We start from the raw sequence: 10,238 nt of genomic DNA, 5'->3' as shown, positions 1-10,238 counted from the left end.
CAAGTGGTAGAGCGCTAGCCTTGAGCTGAAGAGCTGAGGGATAGCGCCCAGGCCCAGAGTTCAGGCCCCACGACCGGACCCCCCCCCCAAAAAAAAAAAAAAAAAAAAGGCTAATAGATCCAGATGGTGGTTCATACCTGTAATCCTAGCTACTCAGGAAGCCAAGACTTGGAGGATTTCAGCCTGAAGTCAGCTCTGGCAGAAAAGTTATGCAAAATGCTAGACTAGAGGTATAGTCCAAGTGGTAAAGCTCAAGCCATGGGAAAAATAATAGGACTTGGAGTTCGGGCTGGGAAGGTGGCTCAGTGGTAGAGTGCTTGCCTTGCATGCATGAGGCCCTGGGTTCAATTCCTCAGCACCACATAAGCAAAAAGAAAAAAGCCGGAAGTGGCGCTGTGGCTCAAGTGGTAGAGTGCTAGCCTTGAGCTGAAGAGCTGAGGGACAACGCCCAGGTCCAGAGTTCAGGCCCCACGACTGGACCCCCCCCAAAAAAATAGGACTTGGAGTTCAAGCCCTGATACACATACACACAAACACAGACACAGTCTCTCTCTCCTTTCTGTTTTCTCTCTTTCTCTGACTACATCTAGGAAGAATCACTAGTGAAATACCAAGAACCCAGGAAATGTAGTTATTTTTACCCACTTAGCTTTCCTGTCTTCCTAGACTTTGGAGCTTTGCTGAGGGTATTTTCTGGGCAGATAGCCTCAATAATTTAATTGATTTTTTTTTTTTGCCAGTCAATTTGCTGACCTGGAATCTGCCCAGCAGAGCCCACTTGCCCCTTTTGTTGAAGTTGCCCATCTCTTCCTTTCCTTGCTTATTGAAGTAACCTTCTTTTTCTTTACAGATATATGTAATTGACAGTGCAGACAGAAAAAGATTTGAAGAGACAGGTCAGGTAAATAATTCTTTTGTTGAAATATTTCCCACATAACTTGATACTCATTAATCCATCTTGTAAATGTGTAAGAGGGGGAAGGTGGCTCAGTGGTAGAGCACTTGCCTTGCATGCCTGAGGCCCTGGGTTCGATTCCCCAGCACCACATAAGCAAAAAGAAAAAAGCCGGAAGTGGCGCTGTGGCTCAAGTGGTAGAGCGCTAGCCTTGAGCTGAAGAGCTGAGGGACAGCACCCAGGCCCAGAGTTCAGGCCCACAACCGGACCAAAAAAAAAAAAAAAAGTAAATGTGTAAGAGGGAAGGAGGGTTGTTTGTTGTTGTTGCTGTTGTTTAACCTTGACAATTCAAACAGGCAGAAATTCCAGCTGTTTGAAAGGAAATTAGTTAAGAGTCTTTTAAACATTTTTTTTTTCTTTTGGGGGAGGAGGTGGTTTGCTTGTTGTACTGTTGAACTCAGGGAGGGCCTAAGCACTTCCCTGAGCTATTTTTTCACTCAAGACTATCACTATACCACTTGAGCCACAACTCCACTTTCTACCCTGAACTACCCCAGGTGGACTTCCAAAGACAACAGTCTTCATGTTTAGGTTCCTTTTTGTTGGATAGTAGGTTGAGAATCTTCCAGACGCATGGAGATAGCCCATCTCCCTTTCTGGGTCATCATTCAGATGAACCAGTGTTGCTAGTGGAGGCGGAGGGGGCTTAGGTAGTCATCTGCCACCAATTCTCTCTGAGAGCCGTAATGTTTAAAAAAGGTAAAATGGAGGCTTAATGTGAAAGAGGTAGGGTCTGTCATTTAGGTAAGTAGACACTCTCTTTTATACTTACTGCATACAGAACCAACACACAGTTTAGAGTTCTGTCTATAAATGCAAAATCAGGGACTCTGCTAGATGGACCAATACAATAAGAATTTGATGAAAATTAATACATGGCATGAATGTTTTAGAGACAGATTGATTAAAAAAATTAATAATCTGTTTTGCCAGGCACCACTGGCTCACACCTGTAATCCTAGCTACTCAAGAGGCTGAGATCTGAGGATCACGGTTCAAAGCCAGCCCAGACAGAAAGTCTCTGAGACTCTTTTATTTTGTTTTTTTGGGTCCGGTCATGGGGCCCGAACTCTTGGCCTGGGCACTGTATCTCAGCTCTTCAGCTCAAGGCTAGCGCTCTACCACTTGAGCCACAGCGCCACTTCCTGCTTTTTCTTTTTTGCTTACGTGGTGCTGAGGAATCGAATCCAGGGCCTCATGCATGCAAGGCAAGCGCTCTACCACTGAGCCACCTTTCCAGCCCTCTGAGACTCTTATCTCCAATTAACCACAAGAAAATTGGAAGTGGTGCTGTGGTTCAAGTGGTAGAGCACTAGCCTTGAGCTGAAGAGCTCAGGGACAACATGCAGGCCCAGAGTTCAATACCCACAACTGACAAAAAAAAAAATCAGTTTTATGCATGTGCACGTGCCTGTGCGCGCACGCACACGTGTGCACAAGCACACACACACACAATAAAAGTTCAGCATGTGCAAAGCCCTAGGTTCAATCTCCATCACCAAAAGAAAGAAAGGGCTGGTGCCCATGGCTCATGCCTGTAACCCTAGCTTCTCAAGAGGCTGAGATCATGGTTCAAAGCCAGCCCAGGCAGGAAAGTCTATGAGACTCTTATTGTCAATTAATCACCAAAAAAAGTGGTAGAACACTAGCCTTGAACAAAAGCAGCTCAGGAACCATGCTCAGGCCCCTGGTTCAAGCATTGGGAAAGAAGGAGGAAGGGAGAGAGGGAAGATGTCAATAGTTCACACTTGTAATCTAGCTATTAAGGAGATCTGAGGATCCAGGGTCAAAGCCAACTGAAGCAGACAGATTTAGAGGTTCTTATCTTCAGTTGACCAGCAAAATGCTGGAAGTGGAAGTGTGGCTCAAGTGATAGAGTGCCGGTCTTGAGCAAGGCCCTGAGCTTCAGTACATGCATGCGCATGCACGCACGCACACACACACGCGCACACACACACACACAAAAGAAAAAAAGAAAAGAGAAATGTTATTTGTAGATAGTAGTAGCCTTCTCTAACCACTACTTACATTCTCCCATAAACAGTGTTTCTCAAGGTGTGGTCTATGTATTACCCATAGTAAAACCAATCACCTGAAGAGTTTGTTGAATGTGCAGATTCCTGAGCATTAGCTCAGACTTTCCGAAGTCAGCGTCCTTGGCTAGGCCCAGCGATCTGCTAGGAAATCTTCCACAGACACAACCCCAAGGATCACTGCCCTTGAAAGTTGCTGGTTAATTAGCTTAACTGTTTGGGGTTTCTGAAATTAGAAGTGTATGCTTAAGTATTGATTTCTTTCCTCCCTCCCTCCTTCGGTCCTTTTCCTTCCTTCCTTCTTCCCTCCCTCCCCCCTCCCTCCTTCCCCCTTTCCTGCCCTCCTTCCTTCTCTCCTTCTCCCTTCTTTCCTTCCTTCCTTCCTTCCCCAAATGCTGTAGGAACTAGCTGAATTACTGGAGGAAGAAAAGCTGAGTTGTGTGCCAGTGCTCATCTTTGCTAACAAGCAGGATCTGCTCACAGCCGCCCCTGCCTCTGAAATTGCAGAAGGCCTGAATCTGCACACCATCCGAGACCGAGTCTGGCAGATCCAGTCCTGCTCGGCGCTCACTGGAGAAGGTGTTCAGGTGAGACTCCAGCAAGGCTTGGTCCCCTGGCAACGTGGCAGCCCACCAAGGTGGTCTGTCTCGTTGGTGCAGTTGGCTTAGTTAGAAAAAGATGTGAAGGGGCTGGGAAGGTGGCTCAGTGGTAGAGTGCTTGCCTTGCATGCCTGAGGCCCTGGGTTCGATTCCTCAGCACCACATAAGCAAAAAGGAAAAAGCTGGAAGTGGCGCTGTGGCTCAAGTGGTAGGGCACTAGCCTTGAGCTGAAGAGCTGAGGGACAGCGCTCAGGCCCAGAGTTCAGGCCCCACAACCGGACTAAAAAAAAAAAAAAAGAAAGAAAAAGATGTGAAGCCAGGTGCCAGTACACACCTGTAATCCTAGCTACTCAGGAGGCTGAGATCTGAGGATTGAGGTTCAAAGCCAGCCCGGGCAGGAAAGTCTGTGAGACTCTGATCTCCAATAAACCATTAGAAAACCGGAAGTGGCACTGTGGCTCAAGTGGTAGAGAGCTCACCTTGAGCTGAAGAGCACAAGGACAGCACCCAAGCCCAGAGTTCAAGCCCCACGACCAACAAAAAAAAGAAAAGAAAAAGATGTGAAACTAATAAGCTTTATTGGTTGGCATGGCTGAGATTGTTTTTTGTTTTGTTTTTACTTAACAACCCTCAGATACCAGGAAATATTCTGAGAGAACCATTTAAATAAACCACCCCAAATTAGCTTTCTCAATTGAGAAAGAAGACTCTAAAGGTTGTATCTCTAGAAACGTTGCTAATTGGGTTGAGGTTCCATAGTGTGTCCAGTATTGATTCCTCCCAAGGTGTGGCTGGCCATCAGAAATGATACACTAACCTAGGAGTGGTTTCCTTGTCCTCAGGATTGCTGTGTGTTTCCTGTTGCTGCAGGTTCAGTTCCCAGTGGGAGGCTTTGCACTAAGGAACTGTATACCAGGAGCTCAGGCTCCCCCTCATTTAGTATTAATTTAGGTTAGAACATAGCTATATCACAAATACCCAAGCTATATCCTCCAAGAATGAGAAGCACTTTCAGCTCAGTTGGCACTGTAGTCAGTGCTGCAGGACAACTCCACCCTACTCTGCCCCTCATGCATACCAGGGATTGAACTCAGGGCCTTAAACTCATGCTCAACTTCCTTGCTCATGGCTGATGCTCTACCACTTCAGCCATGCCTCAAGCCTGGCTTTTTCCTGGTTATTTTGGAGATGGGATCTCATAGACTTTTCTACCAGGCTGGCTTTGAACATTAGTCCTCCAGCTCTCAACCTCCTGAATAGCTAGAATTGCAAGCATGAACCACTGGAGCTCTCTTAGGACAACTTCTTGTTCCAGAGACCTAGTATCTGCCATATTTTCAACATCCAGTATACCAGCCAGGATGTGACCAAGCACTGTGAAGACTGACTATACTATAGTACTGCATGATGCTAGGGATTTACTACATCTAAAGACAATCCCCTCCCCATAGCCCCAAGCCATGTCTAGAATGGCAGGGCCATTCGCCTGTCTCCATTGGCATGTTGGGCGCATGCCTAGATTTGATGGTTGGTCATTGTGCTGCAGCCTTTTCCATCTCCCTCCTAATATTCTTCTCATTCCTAAGACACTGATACTAATTTATCTTTAAATGACTTTACTTTTATTCCAAGCAAATAATGACTATCTAGTATTTTCTCAGCCCAGTCATGCTGCCTTTTTGTTTTTCCTCTTTTTGTAACAAAATTAGATTGTGTGTAGGTCCTAGGTCTGAGGGCAGCCTGGTCAGCATAAGAAAACTGCTGATACCTGCACCCCTAGAAGCTCATGTACTTGTGTGTGTGTGTGTGTATACACCTTTGCACATGTGTTTGTGTGTGTTAGGGACTCCTTAGTACCCAGAGATTACCATGGCTACATCCCCAAAATGGACTGTGGAGCTCTGTGGGTCTGAGATTTAGAGGAGATGGTCTTTGGAGAATTTTTAAGTATGTATACTGCCAAAGAGAGCATCTGGATTTTTTTCCCCTAGTTTTGGGGTTTGAACTCAGGGCCTGGGCTTTGTCCCTGAGCCTCTCTATGCTCAAGGGTAGCACTCTACCACTTGAGCCACAGTGCCACTTCTGGCTTTTTCTGTTTATGTGGTACTAAGAATCAAACCCAGGGCTTCATGAATGCTAGGCAAGCAACTCTATTACTAAGACACATTCCCAGCCCTGTTTTATCTCTTTTTTTGTCAGTCGTAGGGCTTGAACTCTGGGCCTGGGCACTGTCCCTCAGCTATTCAGCTCAAGGCTATTGCTCTACCACATGAGCCAAAGCACCACTTCCAGTTTTCTGGTGGTTAATTGGAGATAAGATTCTCACGAAGCCAGGCGCCGGCGGCTCACACCTATAATCCTAGCTACATAGGAGGCTGAGATGTGAGGATCATGGTTCAAAGCCAGCCTGGGCAGGAAAGTCCATGAGACTCTTATCTCCAATAAACCACCAGAAAACCGGAAGTGGCACTGTGGCTTAAGCGGTAGAGCGCTCGCCTTGAGCTGAAGAGCTGAGAGACAGCGCCCAGGCCCAGAGTTCAAGCCTCACAACCAACCAAAAAAAAAAAAGTCTCATGAACTTTCCTGCCTGGGCTGGCTTTGAACTGCAATCCTCAGATCTCAGCTCCTAAGTAGCTAGGATTACAAGCATGAGCCACTGGCATCCGGCAGCCCTGTTTTCTTTAAGTCTTACTTCTACCTAAATTCTTATTATTAAACTAGTATGTTCTAGTCAAGCACTGTACCACTTGAGCCACATCCCAGCCTAAACCAAATGCTGTGGCACATAGACCTGTAACCCCAGCTGTGTGGGACTTAAGCCTAAAACTTAGTGTGTGTGTTTCTCACCATTGATTATATAAAAGTCTGTAAAGCTAGAAAATGAGGCTTGAGGTATGTCAGGGCTTGGCTCAGTGGTAGAGTACTGGCCTAACATATTCAAGGACCTGGGTTCATCCCTAGCACCACCACATACAAAAAAAGGCAAGAAGTTCTTTTTGCTCTCCCAGTGCAACTCCGACAAAGGGCTAACTGCCATTGTATTGTTATTCTAGAGTCTTCCTTGTAAAATTGTTACCATGTAGGTAATTCTCTTGCTCTCCTGCCCCCTCCATATATATGTATGTATATGTTGATATGGACCCAACATCTAGGTATACATTGTATACACATATGATAGAAATATGAGGTTTTGTTTTTGTTTTTTTGGGTCCGGTCATGGGGCCTGAATTCTGGGCCTGGGCGCTGTCCCTCAGCTCTTCAGCTCAAGGCTAGTGCCCTACCACTTGAGCCACAGCGCCACTTCCAGCTTTTTCCTTTTTGCTTATGTGGTGCTGAGGAATCGAACCCAGGGCCTCATGCATGCAAGGCAAGCGCTCTACCACTGAGCCACCTTCCCAGCCTGAAAAATCAGGTTTTGAATCAACTATACCTTAAAGTTAGTTTAATAAGTATAGTATAACCCAGATGTTTTTGAACATCTTTAACTTGCTTCAGTTACATTTTTTATTTATTTATTTATTTTTTGTAGTGAGGCTTGAACTCTGGGCTTGGGCGCTGTCCCTGCACTCTTCAGCTCAAAGCAAGTGCTCTACCACTTGAGCCACAGTGCCACTTCCGGTTTTCTAGTGGTTTATTGGAGAGAACTTTCCTGCCTGTGCTGGCTTTGAACTGTGATCCTCAGATCTCAGCCTCCTGAGTAGCTAGGATTACAGGCATGAGCCACCAGCACCCAGCTTCAGTTATACTTTTTTTTAAATCAGAACTTTCTTGGGCATGGAGGCTCTCACATACAATTCCTGCTATTCTCCCATATACCAAGAGGGTCATGGCTCATGGCCAGACCTGGCCAGAAAATGAAAAAAAAAAGTAGAAAGACCTCATCCAAGCAAACCAGCTGAGTATCGTAGGCCTGTAATCTGAACTATAAGGGAGGGATAAGTAAGAGTATTAGAGCAGGAAGCCAGACCCAGGCAAAAAGAAAAAAAAAGCATGAAAATAACTAAAGCAGAGCCAGATGCCAGCTGCTCATACCTGTAATCCTAATTACTTATTAAGCTGAGATCTAAGAATCATGGTTCAAAGCCAGCCTGGACAAGAAGTCCGTGAGATTTTTAACTGCACCATTTTTTTTTTTTTTTTGTCGGTTGTGGGGCTTGAACTCTGGGCCTGGGCGCTGTCCCTCAGCTCTTCAGCTCAAGGCGAGCGCTCTACCACTTGAGCTACAGCACCACTATCTGTGAGATTTTTATCTCCAGTTAACCATCAAAAAGCTAGAAGTAGGGGCTCAGAAGGTGGCTTAGTGGTAGAGTGCCTGCCTTGCATGCATGAGGCCCTGAGTTCGATTCCTCAGCATCACATACGTAGAAAAAGTGGTGCTGGGGCTCAAGTGATAGAGCACTAGCCTTGAGCTGAAGAGCTGAGGGGAAGCGCCCAGGCCCAGAGTTCAGACCCCACGATTGACAAAAAAAAAAAAGCTAGAAGTAGCCAGATACCAGTGGCTCACGCCTATAATCTTAGCTACACTAGCCTTGAGCTGAAGAGCTGAGAGACCTCACCCAGACCCAGAGTTCAAGCCCTATGACTGACCAAAAAAAAAGAAGAAAAAGCTAGAAATGAAGGTCTGGCTAAAGTGGTAGAGCACCAGCCTTGAGTGAAAAGCTAGAGGACAGTGCCCAGACACTGTGTTCAAGCCTCACTATCAACACATACACACAAAGGGGTTTGGTCAGGTGCTCAAGTGGTCCCTGAGTGCCAGTCTATCAAGTATAAGGCCCTGAATACTGCCAAAAGTAAACAATGAAAAAAGAACCAGAGAGGGGGCTGGGAAGGTGGCTCAATGGTGGAGCGCTTGCCTTGCATGCATGAGGCTCTGGGTTCGATTCCTCAGCACCCATAAGCAAAAAAAAAAAAAAAAAAGCCAGAAGTGGTGCTGTGCTCAAGTGGTAGAGCGCTACCCTTGAGCTGAAGAGCTGAGGGGCAGTGCCCAGGCTCTGAGTTCAGGCCCACGACTGGACCCAAAATAAAAAAAAAAAAAGAACCAGAGAGATACAGAGTCAATACACAGTAATGACACTAAATTCAAGGCCTTTGCCTCCCCATTCCCCACCCAACTCCTGTCAGGTAAAACTCTTCTGCACTCCACTGTGGACACACAAGGCCTATTACAGGCCCTTGTTTGGGTTGTTGATTTTTTGTGCTGCTAGAAATCAAATTCAGAGCTCCCTCCCACTTGCTGGGCAAGTGCTCTACCACCCACTAAATCCCCACCAGCTTTACAGGATCTTTAGCCAAATGGAGACAGCAAGCTATTAGGTGGGTAGAGGGTGGGGTGAAATGAGCCAGTGTGTAAAACAAGCCAGTTTGAATAATGAGAGATTATATAGTTGGGTTTGGGTAAGAAAATGCTTCTCCAATCTGGGGCCTTGGGCAGCCAGGTTCACAGGAAGTGATATCAGGAGACATCCAGCAAAGAATTATGAGACCAAAAAGGATGATTGCGTATGAAGGAGAAATAGTTTGAAGGTCACTTAATTAGTGTAGTTGATAGTACCACGGTGTATAGAATTGGGTAGTTAAGACTGGGATTTCAAGGTTAATGAGATTAGATTATGGTTAATAGAATGATATAAATTTAGAGAATTTAACCATTATTTGAAATGGGTTATTTAATAAAAATGTTAATTAAGAAGGGAATCTGCTAGCTATTGTCCTTTAATGGTAACCTTTGGGGACCAGAGAAAGGTCATGGGGTTTCCTGTGGGCATGCCTTTGTAAGACACCAGCTGACGGGTCCTTCCCTCCACAGCGCCTCTGGCTTCCACTCTGCCCGCTCAGCTTGTTTCTTGGCCTTACACCTTAAAAAAGGACCATTCTAATGTAATTCCCTTCCAGTATTGCATACGTGAAGTATAGGCCTTTAGTGATTCTTAGTTTAGGCTTAAAAGGGCCCTAAAAATGAAAGAGTTTCCTAGAAAATGATGTTTATAAGATCCAGTTGTATGGGGTTCACTTTCAGATATGCAATGTGTAATAATGATTAAATTGCCTAAATTTCTATTTTTCCCTCTCTATTCCTCTCTGCTTCCCCAGAAGATGGGCAGAAATGAGCAGAGCTGCCAAAACGATGAGATGCTAGGTAGTCTGGTCAGATAACTCCTGTTACCACAGTTCCAATGACCCTGAAAGGGTCATCGTGTAGGACAGTTCAAGACCAAAGGCCTAGAATTTGGTTCCAGCTTCAGGCCTTGGAAAATAGTGTGTTTTCATTGCATGTATTTGTGCTGTGTTTATCCAAAATGCATCTGAGAAACAGGGCATGGTGGTACAGAGCTGCAACTACAGCACTCAGGAGGCTGAAGCAGGAGGACTGAGACTTCAGGCCAGCCAGAGCTACTATAGCAAGACTCTGAGACAGTTTTTTTTCTTTTTGGTTAGTGCTGGGGCTTGAACTCTGGGCCTGGGCTCTGCCAAGGGTAGCACTCTACCACTTGAGCCACTGTGCCACTTCCAGTTTTCTGGTGATTATTTGGAGATAAGAGTCTCCTGGAGGGGCCGGGAAGGTGGCTCAGTGGTAGAGCGCTTGCCTTGCATGCTCGAGGCCCTGGGTTCGATTCCTCAGCACCACATAAGCAAAAAGAAAAAAGCCAGAAG

At 45.8% G+C, this 10,238-nt stretch overlaps 1 protein-coding gene across 1 annotated transcript in view; it reads left to right on the top strand.

Moving 5' to 3' along the window:
* Nucleotides 1-10,238, top strand: part of Arl3 (ADP-ribosylation factor-like 3) — a 48,201-nt gene that overhangs the window by 31,301 nt on the left and 6,662 nt on the right. The window contains exons 4-5 of the mRNA XM_013017861.1: nt 851-901; nt 3,390-3,575. Of these exons, the coding sequence (XP_012873315.1) occupies nt 851-901; nt 3,390-3,575 (237 nt within the window). The remainder of the gene's footprint in view (nt 1-850; nt 902-3,389; nt 3,576-10,238) is intronic.

Source organism: Dipodomys ordii, unplaced genomic scaffold (genome assembly GCF_000151885.1).
Source record: "Dipodomys ordii isolate 6190 unplaced genomic scaffold, Dord_2.0 Scaffold36, whole genome shotgun sequence".
NCBI lineage: Eukaryota > Metazoa > Chordata > Mammalia > Rodentia > Heteromyidae > Dipodomys > Dipodomys ordii.
Note: the sequence above shows the minus strand (reverse complement) of the source record. Positions and strands in the feature narration are given on the sequence as shown.